We start from the raw sequence: 15,709 nt of genomic DNA, 5'->3' as shown, positions 1-15,709 counted from the left end.
GGCAGATTTCTTAAGCCTAGGACAATGTTTGACTATGAGATCATCTGCCGCGGATATTCCGACTTGTAACACTGCTACAAAGAGCGACCTGTTTGAGAGCTGGAAGAGAGGATGCAATATCCTAGCGGAATTCAAGAGAATGTTCGTCATGCAGTATCTTGCTAGTCTGAGAGAGAGGTACAACAACTCACCCAAGCAGCCTAGAGTTAAATCTCATCGATCACCACAAGTAGGCGACCTTGTACAGGTTAAATCGGATCTCAAGAACAGAAACCTCTGGAAAGTGGGGAAGATCCACGAGCTGATCAGGGGAAGTGATGGTGAATGTAGAGTAGCGAGGGTCAAGGTTGACGATTCTACTTTAACACGTTCCATTGGCCATCTCTACCCGCTGGAGGTAGATGACGAGACGCCTGAGGTAGAACCTGTAGCAACAGGCTCGACTGAGATTGAAGAGGACAGCAAGGAGTTGGAAGTTCCAAACAGCATGCCTGTGCCCGATGAACGATGAACAACCGGCGGTCGACGCGGATGATCTGGCTGAATGTGACGTGACCAGTCACATTGAAGTCCCAACACCAGAGGAGCAGCCAGAGGAAAGAGGCGTCGGCAGAAGCAAGCGGATCGCAGCCATTCGTGCCAGGGGTAAAATCCTGGAGTGGACGCGACACCTGCTCGCCTTGCTGCAGTAACCTTCATTGTCCTCGGGAGTGTCGCGCCAAGCGCGATGTAAGCTGGTAAGTGGTATCAACCAGGTTACCTTGTCATGTGGCAACACTGACAGCCAGAGTGACAGTTCTGATGGCGGGAAATAAAGGTACGTGCAATACGTCAGTGGGCGTAGGACGGCGCTGGGTGTACTGAGTCGGTACATGGTGCGCCGCCACGCGGTAACGGGAGCCTGCCCCGGTGAGTGTTTACACACATATTTATGCTTATGTAATCGACATCCTAGCTACATGGGAGTGGAACAAGGGGTTAACCAACGGTCCTTGGTTAACGTAGTTTCACTAAGACGTAATAGTCCAATCTCGACATTGGACTGGGAAGCCCGGGGCTTCCTGGAGTGTGTATCGGAAGCACAAGGCAAAGCATGTAGTACGGTCGGTTATGAGTTGGAGTACAAGGGTCGGGTCTAGGGGGCAGGCATATGGAGGACCCCGTGGGGGCAACGCCCCCACGTCCAGGTGGTGTGTAGGACACCAGGGTACTAGACGGTAGTACCTAGTCTGGAGGCGAACCGATCGTACGGGACGGGAGAGTCACTCTGGAATAGGCCAGTAGACTGCACTCTCATAATGATACGAAACGTGCGATGCCAACTCGGAAGTACATGTAACAGTGTGGTCGTAGGTGACCCCTTCTCCTACTCTCATGTAGCATGGTGTTATATGTATTTATGGTGATATTTTGTTGCCCATGCGAATCTATACCCAATTGGATTCAGGCCCGTGTATTATATACATAGCTGGGTATAGATGGCGCGACACCTTTTTGTAGGATATCAAACTTAATTAAGTGAAACTGGCTAATAACCATGTAGTTAGTGCGTCTGCGTGTAAAATTAGTTGGTGGCTACGTCACGCATAAGGGTGTGTTAGAATTGAGATTTTTTTACTTGTGATTTGTTTTAAATAATTAATATCTCTTAAATTAAGGGTTTTTGGACTATGTGTTATATAACTTTATATACTCTAATTAGGCTCTAAAATCGTTGGTTTAAATCTTTCGGGTTATTAAATCCCGCGGTGTATATAACCCTATTACCCTTTGAATGACCTTTTTCACGTTTTCTACAGCAATGCAGTCGACTGCAGCAATTTTGAAGCGCGACATTGCTACCGACTGCATTACTGTGGTAAATGTCAAAATCGAAGTTCCTGTCTGGATTTTGGCGTCCATTAAAAATAAATAATCAAAGGAGGTCATCGATCAAATGGGCCGGAGGACAAGCCATCGTTAACTGGTAGAGAATGCCTTATGGCATTAAGTCCGCCTCTTGTACTATAAGGTTTTTCTTTTGTGCAATAAAGATTAACCACTTTATTCATAAACTTTACGGGCCTGATTTAGTTCAATTATGTTTATCCCTTATTTACAAATACATAAGTTAAAGTGACAGATAAGGACAAACGATTATTACTATTATTAGCTAATTGAGGTTTGTAGCGCGTTTATGAATAACGGGGGTTAAAGAAATAAAATAAATACAGATGATGACAGTAATTATATACGCATTTTATTACGGAAAAAGATTTAATATTGGGTGTAAATGAAACGGGAATTGGAAATATAAAATAAAATGATATTATATTATTCATTTCCGTAAGTCAAACCATCATCTTTATTAGCATTGACATAACGCTCAACTTCGCACAAACCGTATGGTTTTTCACTAAGGAGTGATATATTCTCTTTACGCTAAACTTTATGGTGGGTAGACAAGTCTGTATACTTGTTTGGAACTAACTGCCACAGTCTGTCATAGCCATGTCATAGCCTCATAGCTGACATATGTGACGTATAGGAGATACCGCAATGCATGCATGCATTGCGCGTTTTATAGGAGCTTGGCCTGAGGTGTGTTAAGTAAGCGCGCAAAGCATACCGATGAAACTGGGTAAGATAGTCATGGGAGAATTAACGGTCGACCGGATCGCGAACTCTCGGCTGTTGAAGCGGAACAATCGTCTGCCGCGAACATTGAAGTGAGACGGAGATATGGAAGTCGATAAAACGTTCTCTACAGTGAATCAGTACCCGCCATTTAGGGTAATTTAAATAGCTTGGATGATTTAATAATGGTTTTATTCCATACAATATTACATATACGTGGGAGATTTTTTGTTGTTACACTAACATGAGAAAGAGATTTGAGAAAGTGAAAAACAAACCCACTGTCCATTTTCTCGAAGCAACGAAAACATTTTCAAAACAAAAATGGTTAATAGTAATTAAATGGATTAATTTACGTGAGAGATTTTTTTGTAGGATATAGTAAATATACAGAGCTTAATTAACATGTAATTGTTATGTACACATAGTTGTTATTTTTATATAAAAAAATATTTTTAATAAAGAAAATTATTGGGAGCTGGTTTTGGTGTCAAGCTGGGAGAAAATATAAATACATAATGAGTATATGTTTGAGAACTGCATATTAAAAAATCTCGAGTGTCGGATTCATGTTTTGATATATTTTTTCTATTTTAATAATAGTTTGGATTTATTAAAACCATGTGACATATTTTGTGGAGATTTTTTTTTAAATATAGTATTTGCAACATAGGTTATCACATCTCAAAAAATCTCTAGTGTGAGAATTCATGTAGAGCTCTCATAAATTATGAACTGTGCTGACCCGCCTAAGAGTGGATCTTTTTGTGTTATGAACGGAGGCTATTTTATTTTAATTTTTGGGGATGGGGGGCGGGACTTTGTCGTCTTGGATTTGGATACTCGTATAATTGTAATCAAACTTCACAGGTAAGTTCGTTTGATTATTAATTATACTTCCTATCCAAATCCAAGACAACAATATAATTTACTGAGCAGATGTTCAGAGCCTTGTATCTAAATAGGTACAGATGCGAAAATAAAATGAAATTATCGATATCAAATGGAGCCCCACTTAAATCTTTATTTTATTCTGTTTTTAGTATTTGTTGTTATAGCGGCAACAGAAATACATAATCTGTGAAAATTTCAACTGTCTAGCTATCACGGTTCGTGAGATCATAAAGTAAGTATAGTATAGAGTAATCGGCCCATACAAGCCTCGCTTAGTTCCACAAAAATCCAAGAGATGTCACTCAGAGCACCATTGGGCCTAAATATATATTTGTGTTATTTCAAATCTTGCCAATTTTTAAATTAACATGTATAGTTCTAATTTATTTAGCATATTACAACAAAAATCTTTTAAAACATCCATTTACACATAGTAAATCGACGCAGAAAAAAATAAATAAATAATGGCATGAACTATTCTAAGCGCCATCTATCGCATTACTAGACAGTTAGTTTCTTGCCGTTGTAACACACTAAATAGCTCGATTGTTTGAGAAAGACTATCAATAGATGTCACTGTAGTAAATCCTCATACTTTATGATCATATCACAGACAACATATCAACATTATTAAGTAATAAATAATATAATTTTTCTCAAAAATGGACGGCAAAGTCGACGTTGCCGGTTAAAAAATAGGTCGCGAAGTGTGTAGTTTATGGTCATTCTAAAAATTAAAAAGTTAAAAACATTGCAGTCTCGATTTCGGGACTGCAATGTTGCATACAAATTCCATTATTAAACGAGTTCCAAACTTTTTAAAACTTTGAATGGCCATATCAAATGAAGGCATAGGTCCATTCAACAGCCAAACAGATGATCAGCACTTATTATTAATATAATGTTGGTACCGCGACTATTTAGGTGTCTCAAATACGTTGGCGTTTTTCAGCAGAAAAATACACTTCTATTTTTTTTAAAGGCGGCAAGCAAATCTTTTTAATGGTTTTACTTTTCTCTGTGAAAATTAGAACGTTGCTTCTGTAAAATATCTCTTGCACCATTTTTGAGAAAAGCACTATATATGACTCGGCTGGAAGGCTACTTGCTGGCTTCGGATTCAATTAAACGGACTCCCAAGGTCGTCCGTTTAAAACGAATCCTCAGCTTGCAAGTAGCTACTTCCGAACCTCGACAATAATGTACTATTGTTCTTAGAAACGTGATAATAATTAAAATATATTAAACCTACATGGTATCATCAGCCACACTGTTAAGTGTTAACTGTACCGATGTACAGTTAGGAGTGTTGCTGTTTGTATATTAATTTACTTAACCTTACGCATTACAAAATTGTCCTCATATAGCTATACATATATTTTAGGACAGTCTTACACTAATCGACCTACTTGGTAACAAAACAGTGTAAATTCTTGAGCAGTTTGAATAGCAGGGCAGGTGACAAAAACTTGCTCAAAAGCATAGAAGGTAGCATCCTATAGAAGTGGTGTACGCGTGCCTCCGTGAGGGACAAAACATGTAAATTCGACCAATCATAGCGTCGCATTGCGCCGCTATGATTGGTCGAATTTATTTGTTATGGTGGGCAACAAATGAATTCGACCAATCACGGTGGTCAATTTACGGTGGGGAATAAAACAAGATGTGAGACTGTGACAAGGACAAACAATAATAGCGCTTTCGCTGCTACTCCTACTGAAAGATACATAAGACTATCCCGTTCTGTCAGTTATCCCCTGCTTCTATTCATGCTCAAAAGAGAAGAGACATCCGACATTTTAAAAAATATCCCTATATGTATGAGAGCAATAATACAATGTGTAAATGTAAATACATACATATCTTATATTTTATGATCATATCAAAGCTGGAAGTCCTAGGTTCGGATCCCCCTAAAAGTGTATTAATATGGTGTCCCATGGTGGTGGCCCGTTTGTCCCCGCCGCCATACAAGAGGTGTGGACAGATGGGAATAGATATAGACCATTAATATATACACACACAATTAAAAAACAAATAAATGTCCTATGAGGATTTGAACCCAGGACCTCCTACTTCATAGCACATAGCAGAGCAGGGTCACTGTCACTACTGACTAGCTAGGAGGCCGTAGAAATAATATACAATTTATATATATTTAAATTAAGTACAGTCAGCGTCGTATAGTAGGTCGCATCCAAAGTATTCAAATAGTTCAGTACGCCATACAAATAATATGGTGTACCGAACTATTTGAATACTTTGGATGCTACCTACTATATGACGCTGACTGTACTTATATAACAATTAACAAATCAGACTGGTAGCCACAGTTTAATGGCTAATCTAGGATTAAAACTTTTTAGTGGCTTGCCATTATGTTCAAAACATTTAGCTTCATACCACATCAAATATTTAAGTTTACCGCCATTGCCCGCCAGCATTGAACAAATTGGTTGTTAGTGGGTAGACAAAATAAAGTCACTATCATGTTAAACATTGAATTTATTAATTGTATTTTATTATTTTTAAGAGAATCTTCATAGCATGTGTCTGTCCGTTGAAACAGGAATCAATCTCAACCATCTTCCACTCAAAATATTTTACTTGTGGTACAGTCGCCATCAGATATATCGGAGCGGCCAAGGCGCTCACAAATATCTGAACACGCCTCTATGGTCAGGGCGTTAGAGTGCGTGTTCAGATATTGTGAACACCTTGGCCGTTCCGATATATCTGATGGCGACTGTACAGAGATGCATTGACTATTTCATCTTCACTCTCTTGTTGCATACATTGTAACTTCTAGTGGCTAGAGGCTGGGTCCTGAAATCAGAAACATATTTTTTATATATAAAATGTAATAATATCACAATAAAGTTTAATACACACTCCTTCACATTGGAGTCTGTTTGCAAACACTAACCATTGTATAGATTTAGACCAAGAAAAGTATGCAGCGATATTGATCGCCTGCGCAGTACATGTGTTATTTTAAATGTCAAACATCTTTGAAATTATGACGTACCTTTCTTCTTTCTTGCTCTAACTCTAAATACTTTGGAATCTTTTGCTTGCTCGGGTATCAATATTAGCATGGGGGGTTAAAATAAAACTTGACAATAGTTATTAGTGGGCAAGGGGGCAAAGCAGTTGTTTAACCGCTCATGCTAATGTTGATTCCAGGGCAAGCAGAAGATTTGAACTATGAGCGTAGCGAGTGGTTCGAGAAGTGGAATCTTGAGCGTTGTGAGAATTCAAGGCACGAGGGTTAAACAAACATTGCCACCTAATGAAACACAGAATTTATCACCATGCCAACGCAGGGAAAATACCAACTATAAAATACCAAAAAAATCAAATCCACATGAACATTATAAAGAATTTATAATTCAAAATCATCATTTAAAAGTAAATTCTACCAGCTAACATAAGGAAACTCAAAATTTAGATCTGATTACTTTGCCCCACATGTGGGAAAAATGCCATTTTCTCATTAGTATTTGAACAATCAAGGGGGCCTTTACCAGTTGGTGTGGTGATAAATTATTTAATTAACCTTTGTATTCAAAACAAACTTACCTGAAGTGTTATTTTTTTATCATTTATTGGCAAACAGTAGACACTGTCAGATTAATATGTAGGTTTTACCATTAGTAGTGTTCCGTTACTACATCGGCAATTCACGTCATCATCACAGGTCTTTTCGTCTATTGCAGACGATTTATGCATTGCTGTTTAGACAACGGGTTTGGTGATTGTGGAGGCCGATGCGTGAGCGGCACGACCTCCCACATTTTGGGCACATGTCACGCTTAGCACAGTCTTTAAAGCGCCACATCGGTCTTCCAACTTTCCTTTTAGCATACCTACGCAACTGCACCAAGCAAGACACGTCTAGGTATTCTATTCACGTACTTGTACTATAGTTCAAATGAAGCTATAATATGAAATTAATAAGTTTGTATAAACAGAAACAGCAAAGGCAACAAACGCGGTGCCGCTTTGTGGCGACTTGACTATTTGACAGTTTATTTTTAGTGTTGCCGTTGAAAGTTCTTTCTTGTCCCTAAATAGAGCTTTTATGATTTATTATTATACAATATTATTAGTTCAAATAAAATATGATATTCCAAAAGACTACAAATAATATTATATAGTACTTAAATTCCAAAATAATGATAATTATGCCTCAGTGTCCATTTCTGAGGGCCTACCGCGAACCACGTTCGACGTGTTGCCTCTCTGTCGCACTTGTAAATTCGTACGTAAGTGTGACAGGGAGGCAACACGTCGAACGTGGTTCGCGGTAGGCCCTCAGCTTTTTTAAGGAACAGGCGTATAACATTACCCTGAAGTAGGGGACTAATTTTAAAATAGCAATAATCATTACTTGATGCCGTTTTTGACGTTTCTGTGCACGCTGTTGTCTGTCTATACTTATAGGTCACATAATTAGTGATACAAACACCTGCCTGGTCAATATACGCAAAATTAGATATATTTATTCTAATTATAACAGAAAAAGTTTATTAAAACAAACATTAAATGCTTTTGTATAATAATTTCAGGTTTGATAGGTACGGGTTTTGCCATGGGAGAAGTTGAAAAGGAACGTTATGAAAACATATCTTTGTATGTATAGGTACTAAGATGGTACAAATCATGTACAAATCTGTTGCTTAAAAATAAAAGCACGACGCGACGTTGCCAAACTGCTATGAGTTTAACTCGACAACGTCGCATCGTATTGTTACAATAGGGTATTTTCGTACTAGTCAAATCAGTTACTTTTTTATAGTTATTGCAATGCAACTTGTATCGTAAATTTTTAGAAGGCACGATAAGAGTGAATTGAGCATGAATTGAGGTAATTTATCTCATTAGGATCGAAAGAGCTCGTGAATTTGAGTACAAATAACACAAAAGTGGCAAAAAAGATCACAATATAAAAAATGGCAAAAAATAGTAGTTTTCGATATAAGTGCGAGAAGTATGTCATTTTGCTCGAGTACCGAGCTTTCGATTTTTCCGGTAATATACTGAGGGGCTACCGCCAAAACCGAAATTCGCAAATTGCGGGGATCTTTCTCTTTTACTCCAATGCAGGCGTAATTAGAGTGACAGAGAAAAATGCCCGCAATTTGCGAAATTCGATTTTCGCGGTTATAGCCCTGTCACTTACAACGGATGCCTTTGCTTTGATATCTGGTGGCGTTAAATTAACTCCAAAATCGTCTGAATCACTCATTTTTATTTAATAACTTATGCTTTCTTGGCAATTACTTACAAACATAAATCACTTTAAATGTTGAATAAAAAAGGCGGGAAGGGAATAAAAAAAGTTTTACTTTTAATTGCCATTTTTTTCAATGTGGATTCTGTTGTCACTGTTGTCAGCATTATGCCAATTGAAGAGAAATTGTATTATTAAAATTAATAAAATTAATTTTCAGAACATATAATTATACATGGTCAACCAGATCTTGACAGTAGAAAAAGGCGGCAAATTTGAAAAATGTAGGCGCGAAAGGATATCGTCCCATAGAAAATTTGAATTTCGCGCCTTTATTTTACTGACAAGATTTGGTTGACCAGCTATATGTAAAAAAACATGAATCTTTTGTTATTTCATTATATTGATATATATCTAATTAATTACATTTATATTAAGTGTATAAAGTGTATTGTACGAACGTCAGCTTCATTCTGTCGCGCGTTGTTCAAGTAATACTATTGGGTCTCGAATAATACTCCTTTATGCCCAATCGCGCGTTGTTCAGGTGGGTCATTTATAAGCGGGTCTCGCATAATACTCATTTATTTAAAATGTATCAATCAGATTACTTTTTAGCACTAGTGTAAAAAAAATCAAACTTTACGCACGATTTGCAGCTACAAAAACTAAACTTTTTGAGCAATTGGATTAAAAAAATATAAAGAAACGCTCAAGTACCAGTGGCACGGTGGCATATAGACGGACTTACGCCAGTAGTAATGTCTAATCCTTTTGCCATGCACCAATGGTAGCATGCGCAAAATTATTATGACAGGTATTTATTTTCAGCCGGTTTAAATAGTTTCGGCAAGACTTATGTAGCATTCTTATAATATATAAATATTATCGTTTTCCGAAATTACTTTATGGTTATACCGTTTGGCTACGCTATTTCTCTGTACCCTGCCTCTCCCTTCCCTCCCTGTACTCCTTAAGTGCCCGAACTCTCTTTACTCATACTGAAAGATACATAAGACTATCCTGTTCGGTCATTTCCTTCCACCCCTCATGCTTGATCCAGTTTTAAACTAGATTCATGATTTATTCAATACGCTATAAAGCGACATCTGTTGATTACTTCTAATCGTTGGCAACGACATATGTCTACTAACTTTCAATGAAGACGTATAGATGTCGTTAGGAATTCTATGATTTGGATGTGACACAGCGCCATCTTGTATCCATGATAGGCAACAGTGCATTTTCAGTGACGCCATCTGGTAATGATGCGCTTTTAGGCGGTCACATTTGAATGTATGGGATAGCAGCGTCTGTATATATGTAGTCTGTGGTGAGATACAGCCTGGTGACAGACGGACGGACGGACAGCGGAGTCTTAGTAATAGGGTCCCGTTTTTACCCTTTGGGTACGGAACCCTAAAAAGGAAGGAGGCTCACAATTAGTAGAGTAAGTAGAGTCTGTTCGGAAAGAGAAGAGTCGTGGAATGCATTGGGCCCCATACATTCTGCGGCTCTTTACTTGTCTTTCCGCATTTTCGTTTTTTTTACACGACTGCCCAAACAAAAAGAGTGTATTGTTAACTTCAAAATTTCAAAGGAGATAATATTCTAATTGTAAATTTGAGTCTTCTAAAGCGAGGAACACAAAAAATATACGTTATGGTTTCTTTCTTGGTTCTTGGTGATATTCCAATAGGAACTTTATTGTCATTGACATAATGTAATAAAATTAATAAATATTAATGTTATTGTAGATAGCGATGACGGCGAATAACGTGAAATGCGGCGTGGGCGTGGCCTGGGGGGCGAAAGTGGGCGGGGTGCGGATGCTCGACGGTCGAATCACGGACCGCGTCGAGGGAGAAGGAATAGGTAACGTACACCGTCTCGCTCTTATGCTCGCCTGGTAGGTTCGGTTCACGTTCAACTCAAAATGTCGTTCATGTGCAGACGTTGTGCCAAATTGGCACTGCCAATGGCCACTGTCAGGCCGCTTGTATCGCATCTAAGAAACAAAATTAAATTATTAATTCAAATTGTCAACGCTTTATTAATTCACTCAATTATTACTATTAGGTCAAGTCAAACATTTTCAAAATATGGATTACCGTACATATTGCGTCAAAATTGAAAAAAAAAAAAGTCTAGTGATGAAAGTGCCGCTCTAGTTTACCCGCTCTAGTTTACGCTCTAGTTTAGTTTTCTAGTTTTCTCTAGTCGCGTTAGTTTAGTAGTTTAATCTTAATCATGGACAATAAGGGCCACCCCACATCTAGCGTCTTTCGAGCGTCGGCGTCTACAACTCTATGGCCCTGCTCGACGCAACGTCGACGCAACTGCGCAGCGACGTCATTTTCCATAGCGCTAACCGACGCCGACGCCCGAAAGACGCCAGATGTGGGGTGGCCCTAAATATGTCAGTTTGCGTGAGCAAACATTGCAGTTCAAAGAATTCATTGTGTCACAAGTGATTGTGACACAATGAATTCTTTGAACTGCAATGTTCAAACTTCAAACACATGCGCCCTACAAAGGGGACAGCGAAGCTCGCGCACTGTTACGTCATAATTTCATGAACATCACCAGGGGACCATACAATTAAAGTGCCTACCGCAATGCACATTATGAATCGTACTTAGTGCATGTACCTAAGTAATAATAATAAAATATAGAACAACCTCTTCGGAGAAACCGAGGGTTTTGCGTGCAATTGCGGACGAAGTAATGATGACGAACAACTATCGGAAATATATCCTGAAGGACGGTACGGTCGACATTTGTCGGGCATGCCGCCGTCCCGGAGAGTCACTCAGGCATATTATTTCCGGTTGCTCTCATCTTGCTAACGGCGAGTACTTGCACAGACATAATCTCGTAGCCAGGATTATTCACCAGCAGCTTGCTCTTCTATACGGCCTTGTGGACCGCGAAGTACCGTACTACAAGTATTCACCTGAGCCAGTTCTCTAGAATGGTCGTGCCACGCTCTATTGCTGCGGCCCGCGAGCCTCCCTGGCTATTTCGTATGTAATACATATTGACAAACGACAATGTCTAGTCTAGTCATAAATATTAACAAAGTGCGGCCCGCGTCAACTTCGTTACCTACTATGTGGCCCTTGGCTGCTAAAAGGTTGCCGACCGCTGCTCTATTGGGATCGATCTATCATCACTGACAGGATTATTGTAGCCAATAAGCTTGACATTGTGATAATAGATCGATCGCAACGCCGGGCCGTGCTCGTTGACATCACCACCCCCATGATGTTGATGAGAATCTCGTGAAAGCCGAGAAGGACAAGTCCAGTAAGTACCTACTTGGCTCACGAGATAACCGCCATGTGGGATGTTGATTCGACGATCATAGTTGTTTCAGCGAACTGTCTAATAGCGAAGAGTCTCGACCAACATCTTGAGAGACTCTCGCTAGGTGGTTGGATCAAGGGCCAGATGCAGAAGGCTTGGGCCTTGCCCCGTTTCTGGCGGCACCCTACCCTAGGTTAGGTTTTTTGTAATGTGTTTATAATATTTTTTATATTGTTTTTGTAAGTGTTTTTATACTTTAATTTTATATCCATATTGTAAAAAAACCTAACCTAAGAAGAGAAATAAATAAAACATTAAAATATAGGAGGCGATTGATAACAGGGCGTTTTAAAATAAATATTGAAAACCCGATTCTCACGGATCCTGGTGTTTTTGGGTTCTTTCAACTCAGAATCGCTAGCATATTCAATTCTGATGATAAAAAAATGGCCCAAAAATTTGTATGAAAATTGTACATTCCACTACGTCACGTCCATACAAGTGAAAAATTTTCTCATAATAAAACGAGACGTAATGGAATGGACATTTTGTGCTGTCGATTCTGAGTAGAATGAGCCCAAGAATGTCCAGATTTGAAAGAATCAGGTTTTCGATATTTATTTTAGAAAACGCCCACTGTAGAAAAAAAAGTGAAATCCAGGATAAGCTAAGTGATTTTGGGCCCCCATCAAGTTTGGGCTTATAATTTTTACGGTGGTGTGGCTCTCTACATTAGTTTACCTACAATACAAGTGTAGGTGGATTATGTATTTTAATTACTAATGTATCTTAATGTATGTAATCTTTAAACATCATAACTACCTCACAGCCCTCACAGGTAATGTGAAAAGCAGTGTCACATGGTAGCAACATTATTTCCATATTGGGCCTAACAAACTTGAATCCCGCACTGCGCTGAGGATTCTACTTAAGAACTCGCTACTCTCAGGATTCTATTATAGAATCCTTACTTCGTTTAAAAAAATGAAAATGGTAAAAAAAATCGCTGTAAATATGTCATTTTGCTCCCTTGTGACACAATCTACTATTGCTACCATGTGACATATACTACTTTTCACAACACCTATGAGGAAATTATATTATGTTCCAAAATATTATTTAACCTAAATGCAAATTTAAAAAAAAAAACGAAAAGTGCCACTTTGATCCTTCCTAGCAGGGAAAAAAAGTGCCACTTTGGTCCCTCCTAGAGGGAAAGAAAAAGCCATTTTTCGAATAACCACTCTATAGGCGCATGAACATGAAAATCGAACAGTTTAAGAATCGATGAGTTACTTTCCCACTATTCTGGGCTATAACCGCAAAAATCGAATTTCGCAAATTGCGTGCATTTTTCTTTGTCACTCTAATTACGCCTTAATTGGAGTAAAAGAGAAAGATCCCCGCAATTTGAAAATTTCAGTTTTCTCGGTAGCCCCTCTGGATTCTTCGGTTGGGGATCACTTCGCCGCGCTTGCAGACGCCGACTCACCGCTCGGTAAATTCTACTAGGAGCACATAAAGTGCGAAGTGTAAGTACGATCCGCAAACCAAAATGAGTCTCTTTCGCTCATGCTACGATCGAACGAGTGTGACTGAGAGCGAGGGAGTCAATATGGGTGTCAGACTATCAGTGCATACGCACCGGACTAACAAGCAAGAACCGATATCGATAAGGAAGCTAACATTAGTAGATTGTGTCACAAGGGAGCAAAATTACATATTTACGGCAAGGGCATACAAGCGAAGGATTCTAAAATAGAACCCTGAGCGTAGTAAGGGATACAAATATTAACGCCCAAGGTGGAAATAATTTTGCTATCATTATGTGACACCATACTGCTTTTCACATCATCTATGAGGAAATTATTACCGTCCAAAATATTATTTAACCCAAAAAACGAATATGCAAAAAAGATAAAAATTTTGGCCTAGAACAGAAAGGTGCTACTTTGATCAGTTTGATCCCTCATAGCAGGGAAGAAAAGTGCCACTTTGATCCCTGCTAGCGGGGAAGAAAAAGCCCATTTCCGAATAGCCTATTTTGTGCTGTTTTCAAGAAGAGTACTTACTCTTTTTTTTTAAACCCCGAATTTTTCTAACCTCAAAAGTAATCTTTTGGAATTTCGGAATCTTTTGGCTTGCTGAAAAAAAAACACCGCGCACACTTCGTCTGCCGATGCGACGAGTCACCGCTCGGTAGTTTTTACTAGGAGCACATGAAACATAGGAAGTAAGCATGTATTCTTCACACTGTGTGAGACAGATGACAATTCATTTTGTTTTGAACTTTATATTCACGAAATAGGGTAATTTATTGAATTATAACTATCATTAAAATATTATTATGCAAGCTTTGTTTTGTTAGTAACATGGCCTCCGTAAGTCCGTATCCTCCGATTGCTCCGCATGTATAGGATGATAGTTCAGTTATGTTATAGTATGAAAAAATATTTCCAGTGAAATTCCGCAACATGGCGCGATTGGCGCGTGAATATAATTATATTCCTGGTCGGGCTTTATAATATGTATGTCGCAGGGAAATTATCAAAACAGAGATTTGAACAAATCTCTAAAGGATATGATCAAATCACGCAGGATGTTAAAATGGCGAATCCATATCATCATTTCCCTAGAAAAATTCAGTCATTTGACCAAATCACTGACTCTGTTTAGTGAAAAGACAAAATTGGCCAATAAACGCGAAACGCTTTTTCATTTCACTAGATTTGTTTGGGAATTTGACAAAATCCCTAACCACGACAGTAAGTTGACGAAACGAACTCAAAAAGTCAACTAGTTTTATCATTTCGCTAAACAGGTTTAGTGAAATGATAAAGTCTCAACTGGAAGATGGTATAATTATGGTGATTTGATTAAATCTCTGAACGGTTTAGTGAAATGACGAAAGCAAGTACAGAATACAACAGTTTACTCTCTACAGTTAAGCGATTTGATCAAATCTCTGACTAGATTAAGTAAAAATTTTTGAAAATAACTGCACGTGCACGTGCACGGTGTGAAATAAATAATTTGAAGTAGAGGAAAGTACTCAATTAAAATTACGTTTACGCACTTGTAGCTTCGTTTTTCATTACCGTCAAAACTGGCAAGTGGCAACTTTACCATCAGAAGGTAACTTTACCATGGTCTATTTAATTGTAGTAAGAAAGTATGGTATAATTATAATAATTAAAAAGACAATCCCTCTTAATAATTAATTATTATGTTTCAGTTTACAACCACCTATTCTTGTATCAGATTAAAATAGCTGGTTTAATAAACAACTTTGATACAGTACTATTGACATTTTATTTTACCATTTCACTTAATCTAGTTAGAGAGTTAAGCGATTTGATCAAATTCAAATCGCGTAACTGTAGAGTAAACTGTTGTATTCTGTACTAGCTTTCGTCATTTCACTAAACCGTTCAGAGATTTAATCAAATCACCATATACCATCTTCCAGTTGAGACTTTATCATTTGACTAAACCTGTTTAGCGAAATGATATAACTAGTTGACTTTTTAAGTTCGTTTCGTCAACTTACTGTCGTGGTTAGGGCTTGCAATATCCGCCCATTTTTCGTATCCGGATATTTCGAATATTTATTATTTTACTATCCGGATATCCGGATAAAACGGATAATTCGAA

The 15,709-nt window shown here is 38.3% G+C and overlaps 1 protein-coding gene across 1 annotated transcript in view; it reads left to right on the top strand.

The window, feature by feature from the left end:
• The window catches only part of LOC134656356 (neuroendocrine convertase 1-like), an 89,412-nt gene that overhangs the window by 45,965 nt on the left and 27,738 nt on the right, over nucleotides 1-15,709 (top strand). The window contains exon 6 of the mRNA XM_063511875.1: nucleotides 10,504-10,621. Within this exon, the coding sequence (XP_063367945.1) occupies nucleotides 10,504-10,621 (118 nt within the window). The remainder of the gene's footprint in view (nucleotides 1-10,503; nucleotides 10,622-15,709) is intronic.

This window comes from Cydia amplana, chromosome 18, assembly GCF_948474715.1.
Source record: "Cydia amplana chromosome 18, ilCydAmpl1.1, whole genome shotgun sequence".
NCBI lineage: Eukaryota > Metazoa > Arthropoda > Insecta > Lepidoptera > Tortricidae > Cydia > Cydia amplana.
Note: the sequence above shows the minus strand (reverse complement) of the source record. Positions and strands in the feature narration are given on the sequence as shown.